The 24,017-nt window shown below is 44.4% G+C and overlaps 1 protein-coding gene across 1 annotated transcript in view; it reads left to right on the top strand.

Moving 5' to 3' along the window:
• Window positions 1-24,017, top strand: part of FER1L6 (fer-1 like family member 6) — a 174,623-nt gene that overhangs the window by 46,894 nt on the left and 103,712 nt on the right. The window contains exons 6-14 of the mRNA XM_079901955.1: window positions 2,489-2,568; window positions 8,254-8,374; window positions 11,075-11,129; window positions 11,226-11,357; window positions 15,661-15,723; window positions 18,761-18,839; window positions 20,154-20,310; window positions 20,956-21,142; window positions 22,170-22,362. Coding sequence (XP_079758081.1) covers window positions 2,496-2,568; window positions 8,254-8,374; window positions 11,075-11,129; window positions 11,226-11,357; window positions 15,661-15,723; window positions 18,761-18,839; window positions 20,154-20,310; window positions 20,956-21,142; window positions 22,170-22,362 — 1,060 coding nt within the window. The 5' untranslated portion in view covers window positions 2,489-2,495. The remainder of the gene's footprint in view (window positions 1-2,488; window positions 2,569-8,253; window positions 8,375-11,074; window positions 11,130-11,225; window positions 11,358-15,660; window positions 15,724-18,760; window positions 18,840-20,153; window positions 20,311-20,955; window positions 21,143-22,169; window positions 22,363-24,017) is intronic.

Below are 24,017 nucleotides of genomic sequence, written 5' to 3'. Positions count from 1 at the left end.
TGCTTCCCACTAGCTATCTACCTTACGTTTGGTAGTGTATATATGTCCATGCCTCTCTCTCGCTTTGTCACAGCTTACCCTTCCCCCTCCCCATATCCTCAAGTCCATTCTCTAGTAGGTCTGTGTCTTTATTCCTGTCTTACCCCTAGGTTCTTCATGATATATTTTTTTTCTTAGATTCCATATATATGTGTTAGCATACGGTATTTGTCTTTCTCTTTCTGACTTACTTCACTTTGTATGACAGACTCTAGGGCTATCCGCCTCATTACAAATAGCTCAGTTTCGTTTCTTTTTATGGCTGAGTAATATTCCATTGTATATATGTGCCACATCTTCTTTATCCATTCATCCGGTGATGGACACTTAGATTGTTTCCATCTCCTGGCTATTGTAAATAGAGCTGCAATGAACATTTTGGTACATGACTCTTTTTGAATTATGGTTTTCTCAGGGTATATGCCCAGTAGTGGGATTGCTGGGTCATATGGTAGTTCTATTTGTAGTCTTTTAAGGAACCTCCATACTGTTCTCCACAGTGGCTGTATCAATTTACATTCCCACCAACAGTGTAAGAGGGTTCCCTTTTCTCCACACCCTCTCCAGCATTTATTGTTTGTAGATTTTTTGATGATGGCCGTTCTGACTGGTGTGAGATGATATCTCATTGTAGTTTTGACTTGCATTTCTCTAATGATTAATGATGTTGAGCATTCTTTCATGTGTTTGTTGGCAATCTGTATATCTTCTTTGGAGAAATGTCTATTTAGGTCTTCTGCCCATTTTTGGATTGGGTTGTTTGTTTTTTTGTTATTGAGCTGCATGAGCTGCTTATAAATTCAGAACCCATTCTTTCCATCATTCTACTGTATTTCAGGATCTCAAAGGACCCCCGGAGTCCACTAGGCCAGTGCCCCCTGCTTTTGATGTTTGTCCTCTCTACAACATCTTTTACCAGTGGTCCTTAGGTCTCTGCTTGCACATCTCCAGGAACTGGGAACTCACTTCCACCCAGTGCAGTGCATTCCACTGTTCAGGCAGCACCAATGAGGAAGGCTCCTTAATTCCTCATCTGGATCAAGGCTGGACATGAAAAGAATAAATAAACAAATAAGGAAATAAATAAATAAGTGAATGGAGGGGACATATGTCTCCTAGTAGCTTCCTCTCATTAGTTCTAACCTTATCCCTTCAAATAATAACAAGAATAGCTAACATTTATTGAGCAACTAGTATGTTCCAGGTACTGGGCTAAATGCTTTACATTTGTTATCTCATTTACACATGAGGACCCTGGAGTTTTGAGAGGTTAAGTGACCTGTTCAAGATCGAAGAGATGGTGCTGGGATTAGCACCCAGGCAGTCTGGCTGTGGAGGCCCCGATCTTGGCCACTGCAGTCCACGCACTCTTGAGTCCTAAATATGTAAGAAAATGGAAAACTTCAGTTGTTCTGCCACTGTCCTCACATTGCTCAGGACTGCAGGATGCTCGCTGAGAGGGTCCGAGCCTTTGCTGCTCTCGCCTCCCTTCTCCATTCCGTCCCTGTTCCTCTTCTTCCCGTCTCCAAAGACCACCCCATCAGCCTGCCCGACTCAAAGCCAGAACTTTTTCTGACCTTCCATCCTTCCGCGCAGCTCCAGAAATGGATTCTCTCAGCAGGCTGGCAGAGGGTGGGGATGCTCCTGGTGTCAGTTAGAAACAACAGACTGGGCCCCTTTCCAGGGCTGAGGAGGAGGCCCCCAAACAGCTTCCTGCTCATGGCTAATAATAATAATAATAATAGCTAACATTCTGGGCATATACTACATGTCAGCTGAGCTGTGCACTTGTGGAGTGACCTTAATAAATCCCAGAGCCTCTTGACCTTAGAAATGGTCTGGAGCTCAGCTGTGGAGAGGGTGTTCATTCTGCTCAGGTGACCCTGTGGTTAGAGCCTGGGCTCTAAAATCAGACAGGCCTGGTTCCAGGGGTAGCTCTGACACTTAAGAGCTGTGTGACCTTGGAAACTTTACTTACCCTCTCTGGGCCTTGGCCCCTCATCTGTAAGATGGATAGGAGAGGGTTTCTATGATGATTAAATGATATCATATGTTTTGAATGCCTGGCACAGCTGAGTAAAGAGAAATGGAGAAGAAAACAGCTAGTGTTATTAGTATTTGTATTATGCCTAATTTAAGTGTGGTTCTAGGTGGACTCAGGATTTCTGTTTAGGAGGGGGTTTTGTGGTTTCTGTAAGAGTCTGGAGAGCATGTTGGGTCATCCTGATACTTGTCTTTTGATGCCCATCCTGGGTGGTTTAGGAGGATGGTCAGGTTCCAGAAGAAGAACTCAGTGTGTGTGTGTGTGTGTGTGTGTGTGTGTGTGTGTGTGTGTGTGTGTGTGTGTGTGTGTGTGTGTGTGTGTGTGTGTGTGTGTATTTTCTCTTAACATGTCTGAGTGAGTCAAAGTTATTATCACTGTATTTTTTAATTTTTCTTTTTTTTTCAGAAAGGAGATGTTTGGGCTAAAGCTGAAGAAGAAGAAGAAAGCAGAGAAGGGGTTAATCCTAGCCAACCAGGGTGCTCAAGGTGAGTCTTTTGAGGGGTGGGGAGGGACCACCACCCTGGGGCCTGCAGGTCTCCAGGGTTGACCCCCCCTTGGCTGAGAATGGGATTCATTCTCCGAGGAGTGAGGTGGGAACTGTGCTGCCTTCTGGGTCTTCAGACCCTGCCAACCCCAAGTGCAGGCCCAAAGTGACCCCCCCCTGCGCCACTGGTCATCTGGTCCCTTGGCCAAACAAGGATGGGTGGACACCTGCTGGACCCCGGAAGGATTCCCCCCAAGGAGGCAGTGACAGGGTTCAAGCTCCCATTTCTGTTCTGATTTGCTCTGTGGCCCAGGATAAGTCACTCAGCAGCTCCAAGTCCCAGCTTCTCCCTTTGTTAAGTGGGCATGACGTGGGCTACTGAGCTGACCGCGCGATCATGGGAGAAGCAAGTGAGATTTTGAAAATCAGAGGGAGGGTAGCAGCTGCTCTGGGGGAGGCTTTACATATACTGTCTCATTTAACCCCTCCGTCATCCTACCAGAAGGTGTGGCTATCCCAATTTCACAAATGAGGTTACAGAGATGCAGAGAGAGTAAGTAAAGTGTGGAAAAGACCAGCTGCAGAATTGCAGGGCTCAGTGAAAAATGAAAATGCAAAGCCATTGTTAAGAACTTATTAAGAATATCTGGATGGTGACTGCAGAGCATTAGGCCAAGGGCAATGAGTTCCTTCTGATCACAGGACCCTACAGGGCTGCACAGACCCATGAAGCCAGCCTTGAGGGTGGGAGGTGCAGAGCCAGGAAGCAATGGCATTGGGATATATTGATAAATCCAGGCTCTCAGACTTTCTGCGCTTAGAATGGGCGATTCCTTCTCCAGAAGAGCAAAGCTCCAAGTTACAGTGTGACCTGTGCCAGTGGAGGCCAGGCCCCATATCAGGGAGACACTCATGTGTATTGAATCAAATATGATCAACTGATTCCAATGGACAGGTCTGGGGTGGTGTCTGGAAACTTACGTTGGGTGGTCGTGACAGCAACTGGTTCAAGGCTAGCTTTCTGGACCATTTCTAAACCAAAATGGTACAGTGAGTCTGCTTTATTTTCACCCCTCTCATCTCCTTGGAGGGGTGCGTCCTTCAGCCTTCACCGCGTACCCTGCAGGTGCCCTGCAACCTGTCCTCCACCCAGCTTCACTCCTCACCCTCAGGGAAAACCTAACCTTACGATGGGAAAATACAGAGACTCATTCATATTAAAGTGTTGATAGTAACGATCAAGTCATTCTTGGATGGGACAGGAGAGGCATTACATTTTAGGTGGAGACAAGGCTTAAAGCTTAATAGAAGTACTTGTCTATTCACTCAAGTTGAAGGTATCAGGGATTGGGTAGAAAAGACCCTGGGGTCTTCCCTGACGTCCTTGAAATTATGACCCTGCAGTAGGTCCTGGAGATACAAGGTTGAATAAGACACAGTTCCTTCCTTCAAGGACCTTATGAAAAATAATATCTATGACACATTGAATAAGCCACTGCTGCTTTTTACTTTACATACATCATTCATGACTCTGAAATGTAGTTTCCTTTGCCCCTGTTTTATAAGAGATTCAGAGAGGATAAGTGTTTGCTAAAAGTCACACAACCAATAGGTGCAGAAGCTGGCTCCTGAGGCTAGGTCAGTCTTACACCAGAGCCCAGGCTTTCCTACCCCATGGGTCAGCCTCCAGTTAGGAGCCCTTACTGACTGCGCAGCGGGGAAGGAACAAGCTGGTGGAGATTTAGGGCAGCCGACCATAGGGATTTCAGAGGAGCTGGCTCCCCAGGGCTCATTTTTTTTTTTTTTAACATCTTTATTGGAGTATAATTGCTTTACAATGGTGTGTTAGTTTCTGCTTTATAGCAAAGTGAATCAGTTATACATATACATATGTTCCCATATCTCTTCCCTCTTGTGTCTCCCTCCCTACCTCCCTCCCCATCCCACCCCTACAGGCGGTCACAAAGCACCTGATCTCCCTGTGCTATGCGGCTGCTTCCCACTAGCTATCTACCTTACGTTTTGTAGTGTATATATGTCCATGCCTCTCTCTCGCTTTGTCACAGCTTACCCTTCCCCCTCCCCATATCCTCAAGTCCATTCTCTAGTAGGTCTGTGTCTTTATTCCTGTCTTACCCCTAGGTTCTTCATGACATTTTTTTCCCCTTAAATTCCATATATATGTGTTAGCATACGGTATTTGTCTTTCTCTTTCTGACTTATTTCACTCTGTATGACAGACTCTAGGTCTATCCACCTCATTACAAGTAGCTCAATTTCGTTTCTTTTTATGGCTGAGTAATATTCCATCGTATGTATGTGCCACATCTTCTTTATCCATTCATCCGATGATGGACACGTAGGTTGTTTCCACGTCCTGGCTATTGTAAATACAGCTGCAATGAACATTGTGGTACATGACTCTTTTTGAATTATGGTTTTCTTAGGGTATATGCCCAGTAGTGGGATTGCTGGGTCATATGGTAGTTCTATTTGTAGTTTTTTAAGGAACCTCCGTACTGTTCTCCATAGTGGCTGTACCAATTCACATTCCCACCAGCAGTGCAAGACTGTTCCCTTTTTTCCACACCCTCTCCAGCATTTATTGTTTCTAGATTTCTTGATGATGGCCATTCTGACTGGTGTGAGATGATATCTCATTGTAGTTTTGATTTGCATTTCTCTAATGATTAATGATGTTGAGCATTCTTTCATGTGTTTGCTGGCAGTCTGTATGTCTTGTTTGGAGAAATGTCTATTTAGATCTTCTGCCCATTTTTGGATTGGGTTGTTTGTTTTTTTGTTATTGAGCTGCATGAGCTGATTGTAAATTTTGGAGATTAATCCTTTGTCAGTTGCTTCATTTGCAAATGTTTTCTCCCATTCTGAGGGTTGTCTTTTGGTCTTGTTTATGGTTTCCTTTGCTGTGCAAAAGCTTTGAAGTTTCATTAGGTCCCATTTGTTTATTTTTGTTTTTATTTCCATTTCTCTGGGAGGTGGGTCAAAAAGGATCTTGCTGTGGTTTATGTCATAGAGTGTTCTATGTTTTTCTCTAAGAGTTTGATAGTTTCTGGCCTTACCTTTAGGTCTTTAATCCATTTTGAGCTTATTTTTGTGTATGGTGTTAGGGAGTGATCTAATCTCATACTTTTACGTGTACCTGTCCAGTTTTCCCAGCACCACTTATTGAAGAGGCTGTCCTTTCTCCACTGTACATTCCTGCCTCCTTTATCAAAGATAAGGTGACCATATGTGCGTGGGTTTATCTCTGGGCTTTCTATCTGTTTCAATGATCTATATATCTGTTTTGTGTCAGTACCATACTGTCTTGATTACTGTAGCTTTGTAGTATAGTCTGAAGTCAGGGAGCCTGATTCCTCCAGCTCTGTTTTTCTTTCTCAAGATTGCTTTGGCTATTCGGGGTCTTTTGTGTTTCCATACAAATTGTGAAATGTTTTGTTCTAGTTCTGTGAAAAATGCCAGTGGTAGTTTGATAGGGAGTGCATTGAATCTGTAGATTGCTTTGGGTAGTAGAGTCATTTTCACAGTGTTGAATTAGAGTCTTCAGCCCACAGAGCAAACAGGGCGGAGAGGAGTCAGTGCCCTCCTAAAAGTAAATAGCATCCATCCTACTGGCCAGGGGCTGACCCTGTGGGAGACAGCGAAAACAAAGTCTACAGAACTTAGTGCAAATTGGTCTTTCCTTCTTGGCCTGACTGGGGAAGTTAGGACTTTTCTGGGTGAAATGTTTAGAGATTCTCAAAGACTGTGGCTCTTACATCTTTGTATTTTGAGACATAATGGCTATGCCTTAATTTCCTAAAATTCCAATGATCCTGACGCATCCATTAATTAGCTGCCCAAAGAGTAGTTGTTGGGTACCTCCCATGATCATCCTTCGTTCATTTATTCAGCAAATATTAACAGAATGTCTGCTGAGCGTAGGGTCCTGTGCTCGGTTCTGGGTATGTAGTGGTGACGTTGGATAGTTTAGAGGGAAGACAGCCCTGTGGAGGATTCTTCCGTTTGCCCCTCCAGATCTATCTTCCACGCTTGTCCACCTCTTCTCTGTCCCAGGAGGCTGACCTCTATGGATGCCCAACCCAGGTCCCTTCCCCAAGGGGGTACCCCAGCAGGAGGTCTTGGGGAGGAAGGAGTGTGAGGTCAGGACCCAGTGGTTGGATGTGTCCCTCAGCTGGAGGATGGGTGCCCCTCCACCTAGGAAAGCCGACTAGACCTGACTTCCTCTCCTTCCACGTTCTGGTAACTGTTCTCTCTCCTCATTTTGGGGGCCTCCACGTGGTATCAGCTTGGCTGCCATAGCCACAGATAGCTGTACGACCCTTTGTGGTTTTCCTAGACCCACACCTTTGTAAAAAGTCCTCAAGTCATCCTGCTGTGGACGGGCCATCTGTTATCCATGGGGACGCTGATGCGGTAACTGCATTACAAGTGGAGAAAAGTGCTGTAAAGAAAATAGACAATGTGCTTACATGGAGACTATTGGGGGATCTCTTTTAGTGTGGTCTGAGAGGGGCTCCCTGAGCAGGGGGGTCATATTTAAGTTACAGCATCGAGGGTGAGCCCCCGAGGGGTGGGCAGGGAGAGCAGCTCAGGCGGAGGGCTGCCTGTGAAGAAAGACTCCAAGCAGGACAGAGCTTGTTAGAAGGGATGGAAGTCAGCCTGTGTGACTAGAAAGCACTGAGGGTGGGGCCGGGGGGCAGGTAGGCCAGGAGGAGGAGATGGCAGTCAGGTAGGACAGGGAATTAGAGTTGCGTGTGCAGTTCGGATTTGTTCTAAGTGCGATGGAAAGCCATGGAGGGGTTTTCAAAAGAGAAACATGATTTTTTATTTTTTTAAAGAAGGTTGCAGTGGAGCTCCTTGGTGAGTAGATTGGAGAGAACAGAATGAGTGAATCGATCAGTGAATGAGTTAGCTATGGATGACACTTTAGCTGACTGCCTTCCTGCCTGCAGGCCTGTCTCACCCTCCAGCACGTAAACCCCTAGAGGGAGGGGTCCACGTTTTGTTAATTCCTCCATCCTGAACGTCTAACCTAGCCCGGTTTCTGGCATGTATAACGTACCTAAGAATGTTCACTGTAAACCTGATTCTCTAACAGTTGCTCCTCATTCTTTTATTTTTTAAAATTTATTTATTTATTTTATTTTTGGCTAAGTTGGGTCTTCGTTTCTGTGCGAGGGCTTTCTCTAGTTGTGGCGAGCGGGGGCCACTCTTCATCGCGGTGCGCAGGCCTCTCGCTGTTGTGGCCTCTCCCGTTGCGGAGCACAGGCTCCGCGGCCATGGCTCAAGGGCCCAGCCGCTCCACGGCATGTGGGATCTTCCCAGACCGGGGCACGAACCCATGTCCCCTACATCAGCTGGCGGACTCTCAACCACTGTGCCACCAGGGAAACCCCGAAAGCATATCTTTAAATTCATAATCCATAATTCCACAATACCAGGCATACAAATCTACTCCCTCTCTTTTTTGGAAACAGAAGATACATAGTATGTGTCTGGCTTTTCTGCCAATGAGATGTTAAGGTCCATGCGGTCAAGGACTGTCTTTGACCAGTCCTTGTACACCTTACGGTGACTGGCGTAGCCTGGACACAGGGTTGAGGCTCATATTGCCACGGTGTGTCATATTTAATAGATCTGTCCCTTTTGTTTGCTTTTCTAGATGGTCAAGGTGAAGCAGAAGCACCACAGGAGGGGCTTTCTCACCAGGAAGGCCTGGGAGGAGATCTGATTTCTGACAATGCTTCCACCTCTCCTGTCCCCTCAGCTCCTCCAAAGAGAAGGTACAGTATTGATACAGGCAATCAGCACGCATTTGCTAGCACCTCCCCTCTGCCAGGTGCTCCTGCAGGCTCTGGGAGAACAGAGAATAACACCTAGGCACCGTCTACAGGAGCTGAAGGTCTGAGGCAGGAAGACTGAGTGTTTTGTCTCCTCTACTTTCTCTGTGGCAGTGCTGGCCAGGGTCCCGGCTCTACCAACGTCTAGTCTTAAATTTCCTGAGTTAAGGTACTCATGTCCCTCATTGTTCAGGAATGACAGCATCAACAGGAGACAGAATCAGGTGCTGTCCCTCACCTGCTCTTTAATTCATCAAGATGCTAGATGTCTTGGCTTTGTGTTTGTCCCAAATGAGAAAGTGGTTCTTATACTACCCAACAAAAAGTCAGAACAAACTGGCCTTCTGCGTGCAATTTGTTGTATCAGTTAGCTATAGGTGTGTAACCAATAACCCCTAAGCTCAGTGGCTTAATATGAGCATTTATCATGCATTAGTTTGGATAGTTTTACTGGTTCCAGGTAGTCACAGGTATATGACTGATGTGTCTGTTGTCATTTGGCAGTTCTGCTGATTTTAGTTTGACTGTTGGTTGGTGGTGGGCTGGTCCAGTATTGCTTTACCTGGGACCACTGGCCTCTCCTCCATACGGTATTGGATCCTCCAGCAGGCTATTCCAAGCTTATTCCAATGGTGGTGATGGCAGGGTTCCAGGAGAGAAAGTGGAAGTACACAAGATCTCTTGAGCCCAGGCTTGGAATTGGCAAAAGTCATTTCTGCTGCATTCTGTTGACCAATGCAAGTCACAAGTCTAGCCCATGTCACAGCAAGAGGAGGCTACAAGTTACAGGGTAAAAATCCTGGATACAAGGAAGCCAATAATTGGGGCTATCAATGCTTTTAGTCTACCATATTTGTTTATGTCAATTTCTTGCTAATGATAATTCCTCATGCCATCCCTTCCTTTTCCGCTCAGAGTTGTTATTATCAGTAGGGCAAATTAGTGCTTCCTTGTGTGGCACATCCTGAGTTGGTGTTACTGGGCTGTGACAGGATGGTACACAGTGTATGTGTGTATGGGGAGGGGGGCAGGGGGCGGGAGACAGATGGAAATCAGGAAAGGTGATAGCTCAGAGCTTGACCCTTAAAAGAAGATGTGAAGTTTGTACGTCCATACTCACTGCAATGTCTCCTTCCCCCTACACGGCACCATGACAGCTGCCACCCCCGCAAACCCCAGAATCAGGACTTCAGTTATTTTTTAATATCCTTTAATGGATCCTTTGCCATTTATTTCACTAAGATAATAGCATAGAATTAGTGGAGGAAGGCAGGAGAAAGAGAAGAAAGAAGTACGAGCCTTTTGCTTTCTCCTGGCCAGTGCATCCTCCATCAGTTAAAATTCTACCCACCTACCAATGTTCAATTCACATCTGACCTCTGTAGTGATGTCTTTGTTGCTTACTTAGGCTCTCACAAATTTCTCTCTTCTCTGAAGTTATATCACATTTTTTTCTACGACATGTCTTACACTTAATAGTTCTCCCTTTATCTGCTTCGGTCCTCTCTCCCTTGGATAGCTTGCTAGCTCTGCAAGGACCAAGATGATGGCTTGTTCATGTTTGTTTTTCCTCTGAGACTAGCACAGAGCTTTCACACGGTAAATGGTCAGTACAGGTTTGCCGTTTTATTGATGAACAGATACCCTTTGATATCTACCCTTTCCTACGTGCAATATTTCTTTTAATCCTAAAAGCAACCCTATGCAGTAGAAATTATTATTTCTGTTTTTAGATGAAGAAATTAAGGCTAATATCACAAAATTGGGGAAAACAATATTCTAATTCACATCGGCCTGACTCCAAAGCCTTCAGACTTTTACTAGTTTACTCTGTTCTCTACTGGACTCAATTACAATCAGCAGAAATGGAAGGAAGTCAAATGCAGCAGTGTTGCTAGAAGGCAAGAGAATAAAATTCAATAGGAACTCGAGCTCAGTTTATATACCACCCATTGCTGCTTCTGTGGCAACAGGGATTCTTCACCTCTTTATGTTATTATCCAATTTCTAGATGCCCAGGTGTTGCACATCTGTTTTCAATTACTCATGACAGTCCTGATAAATGAAATCCCCTGGAATGTGAAATCTCGCTGAGATGACATCTTGGTCATTCTTTGCAATTTTCTTTTTTACCAATTTTTTTTTTTTTTTCGAAAGCAATCACGAAACTCAGAATTGCTGTATTTACCAGAAATGGCAAATTGGCCCTCTGGATAGGATCAGACAGCAGATTAGGGAGATCCTTATTTAGACCCAGCTCTGCCAGTGATTTGCTGAGGCATCTCAGTTTCTCATTCTGTAAAATAAAAAATAAATGATACTGATAATCATACTCACAATAAGAATTGACATTTAGTCTTGCCAGGAACTGGGTTAAACCTTTATATGCCTTACATCTTTTAATTGTAGCAATCACTCCTTGTGGTAAGGGCTATTATTAGTGCCATTTTTTAGGATGGGAAAACTGAGTCATAGAGAGGTTAAGTCATGGTCCATCTATACTTATCTCCTCCAGAGGTGGAGAGAGAATATGTGATATAAATAAAAGCATGTGGAAATACCTGGGAAAATATTTTCATGGCTTATGGATCTAAGGTAGGTTCTTACTTAATGAAACAAATATGTTAAACTTTCTTTCAGTAGATCAAAACTGTTGACTAAGATCCACGATGGGGAGGTCAGATCCCAAAATTACCAAGTAAGTGATGAGCTCTTCCTACCAAGCCTCCCCCAGCTCTTCTTGTGTGAATGAACAGCCAGACCCAGAGTGTGTACACGCTGCTTTGTGTTGTAGATTGCCATCAACATCACTGAGGCCCGCCAGCTGGTGGGTGAGAACATCGACCCAGTTGTGATCATTGAAATTGGGGATGAGAAGAAGCAAAGCACAGTGAAGGAAGGAACCAACAACCCATTTTACAATGAAGTAAGTCACGGAGGTCACCAGCTTCCTCTCCACCAACACACTCTTCACCACCACTCTGCAGCATTCTTCAAATAGAAAAGCCGTCGCGGAGCCTCCTTACAAAATTTTACAGACAATGGAAAGGAGAGGCAAGGAATTCCTCCTGATATTAAATTCATTGCTGTGTTTTCAATGGACCCATTTTCTTATTTCTTTAAAAAAAATATTTACTGGAGTATAACTGACTTACAATATCATATTAGTTTTAGGTGTACAACATAGTAATGCAATTTTTAATACATTATGAAATGATCACCACAGTAAGTCTGATTACCATCTGTCACCATACAAAGTTATTACAATATTATTATTATTATTTTTTTTTTTTTGCGGTACGCGGGCCTCTCACTCTTGGGGCCCCTCCCGTTGCGGAGCACGGGCTCCGGACACGCAGGCTCTGGCGGCAATGGCTGACGGGCACAGCCGCTCCGCGGCACGTGGGATCCTCCCGGATCGGCGCACGAACTCGTGTCCCCTGCATGAGCAGGCGGACTCTCAACCACTGTGCCACTAGGGAAGCCCTGTTACAATATTATTGACTATATTTTCTGCGCTGTACTTTACATCCCTGTGACTTATTTGCTTTATAACTGGTAGTTTATACCTCTTAGTCCCCTTCACCTATTTCACACATCCCCCCAACACCCCTCCCCTCTGGCAAACACCAATTTGTTCTTTGTATTTGTGAGTCTATTTCTGTTTTGTAGTTGTTCCTTTGTTTTGTTTTTTAGATTCCACATATAAGTGAAATCATATGGTATTTCTCTTTCTCTGACTTATTTCACTTAGCATACTACCCGCCAGGTCCACCCATGCTGTCGCAGATGGCAAGATTTCAGTATTTTCTATGATTGAGGAATATTCTATTGTGTATATATACCCCATCTTCTTTATCCATTCATCTGTTGATGGACACTTAGGTTGCTTCCATATCTTGGCTATTGTAAATAATGCTGCAATGAACATAGGGATGCATATACGTTTTCAAATTAGTGTATTTGGTTTATTCAGATAAATACTCAGAAGTAGAATTGCTGGATCCTATGGTAGTTCTGTTTTTAATTTTTTAAGGAACCTACATACTGTTTTCCATAGTGCTTGTACCAATTTCTTATAAACTCCTCTTCATCTGTCATAAGCTCCGAGTTTATATCCAATAAATGTGCTGGTTAGGGAGAAGATATACATTCTTTTGCATAGCAGAAACATTGAAAATTTAATTATTAATTTTGAAATAGCCCTGCTGTGTTAGAAAGTACAACAGTGGTATTTTTCTAAGCAGTGCAAAAATTGTAAAGGAAAGCATCAAGGAGAGACACAAAGCTTCTAAATTTATACACACTAAATTCTTGTTTTTAAATAAAAAGATTAAACAGTTTTTAAAAATGGTCAGAGATACAGAGTTTAAAATGATATATGTGAAAATATATATGATATATGTGTTTCCCCCTGATCTTTGATCTCTATCTAATCCCTTAGTGCCCCTCCCTGGAGACAGCCATTCTCCCCAGGCATTTGTGTATCCTTTGCAGAGATATTCCAGGCCTGCATAAGAATACAAACAGATACTGTAGCCAAATGGTAGCATTCTATACACACTGTCCTGGACCTAGGTCTTTTCACAAAACAATGTATCTTGGAGATTAGTCTGTATCTAGACATATAGTTCAGGGCTTCCCTGGTGGTGCAGTGGTTGAGAATCCTCCTGCCATTGCAGGGGACACGGGTTCAAGCCCTGGTCTGGGAAGATCCCACATGCCGCGGAGCAACTAAGCCCGTGTGCCACAACTACTAAGCCTGTGCTTTAGAGACCACGAACCACAACTACTGAAGCCCACATGCCTAGAGCCCGTGTTCCACAATAAGAGAAGCCACCACAATGAAAAGCCCATGCCCGGCAACGAAGAGTAGCCCCCACTCGCTGCAACTAGAGAAAGCCCCCGTGCAGCAACAAAGACCCAACACAGCCAAAAAAAAAAAAGTAAATAAATAAATTTATATATATATATATATAACATATAGTTCAATCTCATTTTCCCTTCTTTGCTGTAGAGTTTTCCATTGCATTGATATATTATAATTTACTAAACCAATCTCTCATTGATGGATATTAAATTTTTTTTCAGCCTTTGGATACTACTTATAATGATATTTAAATGGCATAACTAGGGTGAAGAGTATATGCATTTAAAATTTGATATGACCACATTGCCCTCCAAAAAGGTAACAATTTGTACTCCAACTAACAGTGTGCAAGAGTACTTGTTCCCCCCTAGGCACTTCAACACCATGAATTGTCAAAAAATGCAGTAAACTCTTATTAATTAATTTTTTAATGAGAGTGGTAATTGAAAAGGCAGGCAGAGAGAGTATGCATAGTAATATATATAGAAAATTCCCAAATCACATTTGAGCTGTTAACTCCTTTCCTCTTTATCATTCTTGCCTCTGAGACTTTTACGATGTGTTTAAGTGACAGTTTTCTCCTTTCTGTTCTACGCCTCAGCTCCATAACATCTTTGGCCTGAATGCGATATGAAATAACGTGCATGAAAATGCTTTAAAACTGCAAAGCTCTACAGATCTGTTGACGATTTTATTAATGTTTGCTTTGTGCATACAAGTCCTGGATCTAAATGACATTCAATTAGGCTAAGTGTAATCATTGGGAAATCAAGTAAAAAACAAAGAAGTGGAATTAAAAATCTTTGTTACAGATTTGGACTCTAATTTTTCAAGCCCAAAGGTCATCAGATGTTGAAGGAACCAGTTAGTAGAGGCTGGGGAATATTTCCCAGCTAGAAAAATGTGTGTGGGTTCAGAGGTCCAGGGAACATATATGAGGCAGCTAAATCTGAAATACTGTATGTGAAACTCAGTGGAAGGCAGTAAACATTAGAACTAATTTATTGATCCAAAGGAACCCCCAGCATCTCATACACTAGAGAATGAAGAACTTCATGCAAGTGTTTTGGACATAAAAGAAATTCTGAACACCGAAGCTCTTAAAAAGTTTGAACATGTATATGAAAAACTTCCTGAAATGTTATACATAGTTTCCTGTTTTCTTAAACAGGAGACACTGAACATAACGTAACTTTTCATTGATATTGAAGGACGGCCATTTTGAACGTCTCTTATTATGGTATATGATGACAGCTTTCACGTTTTGGTTTTTCTGTGTTGCCTTTAACAGCAGGCTGTTAGTGGTCACTTCTCCCTTTCCTACTGCTGTCATTTTTTTCTCTGATGTCCTTGTGTCATTCCTCCATCTTGCAGCTCAAACACAAAACAATCCATGAAACAACTTCCTACCAGCCTCCCCCAACCCCATCAGTCCTCAAAACACACAACCCACAGCAAAGCACTACGCCAGTTTTCTACATGAGGAGCCTCCTACCTCACATTTGGGAGGCACTCAATAAAGTTCCAATGGTGAAACGTCTAGCACCTGAATTCCTTTTATAGTAACTTCAGGAGAACTCAGCTTTGGTCCCCAGCCCAGCGATAACTGGCTATATGACTCCAGGCATGTCTTTTAAATTCTCTCATCTTCAGTCTTTTTAACTGTAGAATACGGAGAGCAGTCTATATATTTTCTTCAACTCTAGAATTCAATTGCTTTCCTCAAATTAGAAATATCCCTTACCCATAATTTCTTTTCATTCTTTCCCTGGTCAGTCTTGGGAATTTCACAGGGATGTTTGAAGCTGAAAAATCCTGAGAAAATCAAACTTTAATCAAGTTCACTCCAAATTAAAACCACACTGTGATAGACTTTCACTCATCATTATATATAGGCAACAAATAAATAGATAGATAGGTAGATAGGTAGATAGATAAATGTAAAATAATTGAAAATTCAAGGGTTGGCAAGGGAATGGCTATTTTCCTATGCTGCCAGTGGGAATGTAAAATGGCTTAGCTCCTTTGGAAAAAAATTTTATGCTAGCTACTAAAAATTTACAGGCATACAAGCCATGACCCAACAATTCCAATTCTCATGTCCATTTTAGAGGAAAACTTACAAATATGTTATGTAAAGATGTAATTGGTGATAGTCTTTCTTTTTCTATTTGAAAACAATTGAAAACAAATTAAATGACTTTCAGTAGGGGAGGGCCAATCAATTGATGATACAGTTATGTCATTGAGAACCTTGCAGCCATTTGTTAGAAAAATGCAGATCTAAATCTATTCCAAGAACAGAGTTCTTACACGCAAGCCAGGAATTTATGGTCAGAATGAACTTTATGTTTTCCAGTACTTTGTCTTCGACTTCGTTGGGCCCCAATTGCATCTTTTTGACAAGATCATCAAAATCTCAGTAAGTATATCATTGCTGGTGGGGGTGAGGGGAGGTGGAAGAGATTCTAGGCTTTGGGAACTCTCTAGGACAGCTCAGTCTGTTTAGGGATGAATAGATTCAGGAGTGTGAATGTGGGTTGTTGAGTTTGAAACTAACAGAATAGAACTTGAAATAATCAGTGCAGAGGCATCTGGGAAGGAAAACAGACTCAAGAAAGGTTCTATACTTACTGGAAGCAAGTTGTAAGCTACCATCAAGCCATTGTGTAGCTGACTAATGTGGGAATGTGAAATATATACGTGAAGTGTAAATGACATCTTAATAGATTGTCATTTTGAGTTGATTTCTTTCTTTTTATCAAGCAAATGTTAGTATTTCTCTCTTGGGGTGATAGCCACACCAATAATAATTAGTCACACCCCCCATTCCCCTCCTATTTGCTAATAAATAGAGAAATAGGAACAAGAAGCAGGAAGCAACCCAATATATCAATAATGCTGAGTCGGAAAATGTGATTTGGAGCAAGTGGTTGCCATTTGAAGTCTTAATAGTTGCCTCGGAGTGTAAACATCAGGACCTGCCCACGGGGAGTTGGGTCGGCTACGAAGAGCCTTCCTCAGCCCTGCCGGGCGATTTCCTGTCTCCACAGATCAAGTCTGAGGAGTAGAGATGGAGAGAGCTTCCTGATCCACACAGGTGCCTTGCTAGGTTGGCCCACCATGTAGAGGGCAGGAATGAGAAGGAAAGTGCCCGTGTTGAAGCTGTATTAGTCCAAATGAGGGTAGGGCAGGCCAACCGGGATCACTGCCAACTTCACATCACACCACTCAGTAAAGGAACAGAGAGCTGCGGATGGCTCATTGCATCCATCTCCCCAGCCTGAGAAATCTCTGCTTCTCCCATGAAGAGCACAGTGGGGGTGTGTATGCCTTAGAGTGGTGGGGATGGGCAGGGGGCTTGAAGGGTAGGTGCTCTCTTCCCAATAAATTCTGAAAGAACAGAATTCCTACTTTATGTGACAACGTAAGACATGTGGAGAATGAGGAAACGTTTTGAACAGTGACACCAACCCTGATCAGAGTTATGAAGATGGCAAAACTTGTCTTGAAGACTTCCTTGCCTGTCATTATCACCCACTCAATCTCTATTATATAAATTATACTATATTATATTACATTACATTATATGTATGCATATTATATATAAGTCGTACATTGAGGCTTAGGTAATAGTGGAATCATGATATTCTCTTTCCCGGGGGGTACTTGAAGAATGTGACTCTTGAGGAATAAAAAGTCACTAGGAGCCAAACACTCTTCACACGTGAATTTCAGGCGTGATGACAGGTGGTGAGAAGATATTTCAGGACCTGGGACATTGCCCAGGATGTCTCATTGCATCACTCAGGCAACCACCTGTTTGTGGGATTGGCTTTATAACAGGCTCCTAGGGGACTGTCTAGAGTGCAGATGAATAGTTAATAGCTAGGTTTTTTAAAAAATTAATTAATTTTTGGCTGCGTTGGGTCTTTGTTGCTGCATGTGGGCTTTCTCTAGTTGCAGCGAGCGGGGGCTACTCTTAGTTGCGGTGCACAGGCTTCTCATTGCGGTGGCTTCTCTTGCTGCGGAGCACAGGCTCTAGGTGCGTGTGCTTCAGTAGTTGTGGCACGTGGGCTCAGTAGTTGTGGCTCGCAGGCTCTGGAGCGCAGGCTCAGTAGCTGTGGAGTATGGGATTAGTTGCTCCGTGGCATGTGGGATCTTCCTGGACCAGGGATGGAATCCACGTCCCCTGCATTGGCAGGAGGATTCTTAACCACTGCGCCACCAGGGAAGTCCAATAGCTAGGTTTTATATGGCATCATAGACAAGGGTCATGACTCTCTGCGGGGCAAGTGGATTTTTAGCAGAGGATCAAAGCTGGTATTGCCTATCTCTGTTCTTCTCACTTGAAAGAAAAGAATACTTTGGTCTCCCTAAAAGACACTTGGGGATAGAGACTGAAGATTTTAAAGGGAAAACTACCCTTGAAAAGGGAGTGTTTAATATAAGTTTTCTGTTAGTCCATGATCCAAAAGTTAGCATGTCCAGAAAAAATTCCATGTGGGAGAAGGGGGCCAGTGCTGTAAGCAAATGCTGTTGGGACAGCCAGGCTGTAGCAGACCCTGGTGGTGCCAAAGACCGTCTTCCCTTGACAGTGGCCCCAGGCATGCAGGGCGCCCTTCTCTCTGTGTGTGAGATGCCCTTGTTCTTGTAACCGAATGCTTGACCACACCAGCATTGCCTGGTGCTCACACTGGGTGGATGATGTGAGGAGGCCTCCTGTTATTTAGAGATCCATCTGGGGCTCCGGCTCATTATGCCCATAGGGACCAAGATGCCTTTGATCTGAGAAGACAGCTTAAGTTAGGCTCATGTTCTTTTTTTTTTTTTTTTTTTTTTGCGGTGCGCGGGCCTCTCACTGTTGTGGCCTCTCCCGTTGCGGAGTACAGGCTCCGGATGCGCAGGCTCAGCGGCCATGGCTCACGGGCCCAGCCGCTCCGCGGCACGTGGGATCTTCCCGGACCGGGGCATGAACCCGTGTCCCCTGTATCGGCAGGCAGACCCCCAACCACTGCGCCACCAGGGAAGCCCTAGGCTCGTGTTCCTGCTCAGGGCTTTGAGAAGCTGCAGTAGCAGCTCTAAGCATGAGGGGTTTGAGGTGAGTTTTGTGCCTGTGAATTTAAATAGCTCCTCAACTGAAGCCAAACTGTCCTTTCTTCCCCTTTGTTCTCTAACACCCTTGCAAACTTTGGACAAGGGAGGAAGAGTGGGAAGGGAGCTGGGAAGGGCTCTCATTTTCTTCATTTTGAGGTACAGCTGCAATACTTTGGATGCCCTGTACAGCCAGCCCTGAGGTTTGATAACCAAATGTCACTGTGCTCCAGATAAGTATGAAGGCCAGACAAGGTTCAAGGCCTAGAATCCTCTTTGAATGGGTTTGTCATGAACCCATTTCACAGATTTATCCTCAAAGAGAAATCTAGTGTTGTCGGACTCACCGCTCCATCTCTCCCCAGGTCTTTCACCACAAGCTGATAGGAGGTGTACTGATTGGCTCCTTCAAAGTGGACCTGGGGACCGTGTACAACCAACCTGGTGAGAAAGCATTGCCTCCCAGTCTCTCTCTGTTACTTTCTCTTACTGTGACACCTGAAGGTCAGTTAGTTTATGCGTTCTTCCATGTATCCATTTATTCAATAACACTGAGCACCAGTTTTACAAAGTGGAGCAAGACATGTGGCTCTTTTACTCTAAGTTCACAATCTAATGATGCAAATATCTTATATGTTCATACGTCTGAGAAGTTTAAATTTTTTTTTTCACAAATTCTGTCCAATTTACTGCTGCGAGACACAAGAAGGAAAGTTGGAAGGGTGTAGAAGTTAAGAATATGGACTCTGGGGCCAGATTGCCTGGCTTCAAATTCCACTCTGCTCTTTCCTAGCTGTGCAACCTTGGGTTAATAACTTGACTTCTCTGTGCTGCCGTTTCCTTATCTGTAAAAATGGGGATAAGATAGCACCTCCTTATAGGGTTGTTGGAGGATTAAGTGAATATATACGTAAGTGAATATATGCATAAGAATGTATACATAAGCACTTTATAGGATCTAAGCACAGAATAATGACTGTGACATGCCATACGTGGGTTTGCTGTAATTATTATTATTATCCCTGATTTGTCAGAGGAGCTAGGTAGTTTGTCCAAGGTCAAGAGCTAATAAGTAACAGAACCAACAACACACATAGATCTTCTCATGAAAGGCCCCTTCTCTTCAACAGTGATTCCAACTCACATGACCCCAAGGGGGCCAGGCAGTGAGCATCGCTGAGTGCAGTGGGCTGGGTTTAATGCAGTCAGGGGTGACACAGGCTATGGGAAATGGGGGGCGGGGCTCACAACCCCTGTGGAAGGAGTAGCATCTACTCAACTCCTTACCACCTACAGTCGTGTGGAAATGTGGACTCTGTGTGGCCAGATCTAACAGTTTTTAAAAAGGTAAGCCTGAAGTCTAGATTTTGTAAGAGTTTTGAAGTTTGGGCTCACCGTGTAGGTCAAACAAAAAGATCCCTGAGCAGCGTTTATGGCCTGTGAAATCATGTGTGGCTTCTACACTGCATTAATGTCCTCCTCTCCGGTCAAATCTAGACTCCCGTCCAGGCAATTTCCACTGCGTTGAAGGCTTCCCAACTCCCTGTGGCAGGTTGGAGAAAAAGATGGAGAAGTGGGTAGGAAGAGAGGAGAGGAAGGAAAGGAGGAGAGAGAGGCAGCACAAGACTTGGAAATAACTGTGCTGAGCTGGCCCCTCCTGGGGAGTAGACGGTGGGGAGGCTTCGGGTTGGAAGAGACCTGGATGGAGCGTCGGGGTGCATCAGTGCAGGACATCTGAGCTGTCAGGACTTTTTGCAGGTCATCAGTTCTCCGACAAGTGGGCCCTGCTAATGGACCCCGGCAACATCAGGACTGGCACGAAGGGGTACCTGAAGTGTGACATCAGCGTGACTGGGAAAGGAGATGTCTTAACGCGCAATCCCAAAACCTCTGATGCCAAGGAGCAAATAGAAAAGTGAGAAAGGCCCATCGAGGACCACGCAAGAGAAATGATATGTCCCAGTTTCTGTGTCTCTTTCTTCTCCCTCTCCTTACGGGTTCATGAGAACTTCCAAGTTCAAGGCCTGTCCAGTGGGGATTCTGCTCTATCAGAGGCACCACGATGTGTCTTATCAAAGGCATCACTGTCCTTTGGGAGGTCAGCTTCTAGGACAAGAACAGCCTGCCTTCCTATAATAACCCATAATAGATAAGCTATTCTTGAGCCTGTCCTATTGATCTGAATTGAGTTGATTTTTCTTTGAAGGAAGAATAATTTCAGCCACTAGCTCGTAAAATGGGAAGACTTTATGCGCCTCTTCTAAGTGTTTATTCTTTAACAACGAGTTTGCGTTCACTCTCCTAGGAGCTAGCCTGAACGAGTTTGCATTCACTCTGTTTTTTTTTAATTAATTTTTATTGGAGTGCTGCGTTCACTCTATTCACACTCTGTGCTGTCATCTACACTAGAAAGAAAACTCACTTTAGCGATGAATCCTATCTTTTCAGATTTTTCTCCTGTATCAGAATTCTTCTTTCTGCCTCCAAATTGCCTCTGCCTTTTCTCTCTACTCTTTCAAGTGAGAAAGCTTTTTTATGTCTTATTTTTGTTCCCCGCAAGGAACCTTTTGATCCCACAAGGGTTTCCATCAGAGAGACCCTGGGCCAGATTCTATGTGAGACTCTACAGAGCTGAAGGGCTGCCCAAAATGAACTCCAGCATCATGGCGAACATCACCAAAGCCTTTGTGAGAGACAGTAAGGACCTCGTGGATCCCTTTGTGGAGGTCTCCTTTGCTGGACAGACGGTGAGGAAGGGTCATCACCAATCCTGGCAGGCCTGGACTGGAATCTTGCTCTTTACCCAGGACACTGCTGGTCAAATGACATTAAGTTAAAATCAAAATTAGGAAGTGCCCAGAGAGAGGAAGCTTGTCACAAAAAGGTTTTACATCGCATGGCAGGAAAGTAGTGGAGGGCCACCCACTCCCTCACCATTGGAGCTCGTGGAGAGAAGTGAGGGGAAGATCGCGGTGCAGCACCCAGGCAGGCAGGCCTCCTTCCTCACCTGTGGCTGCTTCTCTGAGCTGTTGCCCAGTCCCCTGCCCAGTCCCCAGCCCCCAGAGGATTACCACCTCCCTTTCAATCTGCTCTACAATCTACCCAGCTAGTCCTTGTCCTGTGTAAGCCTGGACATCCCTGTTCCCAGCTGTTCCCTGCTCAAGAGCCATTGGAAGTGCTAGGGCCTGGGCACACTGTCAGAGCTTAATCCTGGTTGGCTGGACTTGGAAGCTTCAGCTGACACACATGTTGTCTCCACCCGGCCCCTCCCGTTGGCAGGGTGAACCTTGGACTATTTCTATCTTGGACCCCATTGGCATATATAGGACATATATAAGCCCCATATAGGACACCACCTCCATTGTATGACGAGGAAACTGAGGTCCAGACTAGGGAAGGGATTTGCACCAGGTCCAACTTTTATAAAACATGAAGACAGGCTCTAACTGTATCTGCTGCAATCCTGGAGATGTGTGGCACTCCTTCATACACAGGTGTCAAGTTCACCCAACCCAGTGGATGATGAGAACTTCCTGAGGGCGGGACCTGTGACAACTCACCTTTGTCCCAGATGCCCAGCACAGTGTCTGGCACAGAATAGGACATCAGTAATGTTCATGGGGTGTAACTGATTTTCATGGGTGTCGGTGGAATCAGGTTCATTATTTTTGACAACTCACTTTATATTTCCAGCTGTTGTGAAGTTTTCTTTAGTCGGTCAAGGGCACCTTTCATTTCCTTCCGTGGCTCACATTTTCCTGGCTTTGTTTTTAGGGGCGAACCACGGTGCAGAAGAACTGCGCCGATCCTGTGTGGCACGAACAGGTGGTCTTCAAGGAAATGTTCCCTCCCTTGTGTCGAAGGGTGAAAATCCAGGTATGGGATGAAGGCAGCGTGAGTGATACAGTGCTGGCAACACATTTCATCGACCTGAAGAAAATCTCCAATGAGCAGGATGGAGATAAAGGTAAGGCCGCACGTGTCTGACTTGGAGATTGGGTCTCCAAATGATTGATTTAGAGCCTTCGTCTTCAGAAAGAGAGGGTTGGAGCAGGCAATGTCTTAGGCACCTTCTATCCTCTGTGTGGTCTGTGGCTTGGGTTGGTTCAGGGTGGTGAACAGAGCCAGACTCTGGGAACCACGAGGCTTGTTCCCTGTCCCATGTCTTCCAGGAACATTGCTGTGTGTCCTTGAGGAAGTCACTCCCTCTCTCTGGGCCTTAGGTTTCTTAATTGAAAAATGAAGAGTTTAGATTAGATAAGAGGTTGGCAAACTGTGATCCATGGACCACATCTGGACTACCACGTATTTTGTATGGCTCACAAGCTAAGAATGGTTTTTACGTGTTTATTTATTTATTTTTAAAAATTAATTAATTATTTTTACTTTTGGCTGCGTTGGGTCTTCGTTGCTGCGCGCGGTCTTTCTCTGGTTGCGGCGAGCAGAGGCTACTCTTTGTTGCGGTGCGAGGGCTTCTCACTGCACTGGCTTCTCTTGCTGGGGAGCACGGGCTCTAGGCGTGCGGGCTTACAGTAGTTGTGCCACGTGGGCTCAGTAGTCTTGGTTCACGGGCTCTAGAGCGCAGGCTCTGTAGTTGTGGTGCACAGGCTTACTTGCTCCATGGCATGTGGGATGTTCCCAGACCAGGGCTCGAACCCGTGTCTCCTGCATTGGCAGGCAGATTCTTAACCCCTGTGCCACCAGGGAAGTCTCGGTTTTTACTTGTTTAAATGGTCAAAAAAATATGGTGCCCTCAACTCACAATGGGAGGTCCTGCTGACTGCACTCAGAGAGCCAGGGCAAGAATGGAGAGTCCCAGCTAATCCACAGAGTCAGGCAAAGGAGTTTTCACCCAAGATAAAGCTCTTTATTTATAAAACCTAAATTAATAGCTGTTAATTCTCTAAATACCCCAATCTACCTTCCCTTTTTTAAATGCCAATGCAGTCTTCCTCTGCACTACAAATTCGCATTGATCAATGTGTATATTTGTGTATATGTGTGTGTGTGTGTGTGTGTGTGTGTATATATATATATATATATATATATATATATACACACACACACACACACACACATACATACACATTATACTGAAGGCTTGGCTTAAGCAGAGAACGAGATTTACACATTTTTGTGCCCTGCACAGAGTGACACCATAGAAAGGCCTTAATAAATATCTACTGTTTAAGTATTCATGATGTGGGAGGATTTGCCACAGGATTTCTTTATGCAGAAAACACACTCTGTCCACCTACAGGATTTCTCAACCAGACATAAACATGTTACCCACAGACTTCCCTGGTGGCGCAGTGGTTAAGTATCCACCTGCCAATGCAGGGGACACGGGTTCGAGCCCTGTTCCGGGTAGATTCACATGTCTCAGAGCAACTAAGCCTGTGAGCCACAACTACTGAGCCTGCGTGCTGCAACTGCTGAAGCCCACGCACCTAGAGCCCATGCTCCACAACAAGAGAAGCCACCGCAATGAGAAGCCCGCGCACTGCAACTAGAGAAAGCCCACGCACAGCAACAAAGAACCAACGCAGCCAAAAATAAGTAAATTTAAAAAAAAACAAACAGGTTACCCACAACTTTTCAGAAACATCTTGATGGGTTCAG

Source organism: Stenella coeruleoalba (genome assembly GCF_951394435.1).
Source record: "Stenella coeruleoalba genome assembly, chromosome: 17".
Taxonomy (NCBI): domain Eukaryota; kingdom Metazoa; phylum Chordata; class Mammalia; order Artiodactyla; family Delphinidae; genus Stenella; species Stenella coeruleoalba.
This window is presented reverse-complemented; position numbering and strand designations above follow the sequence as displayed.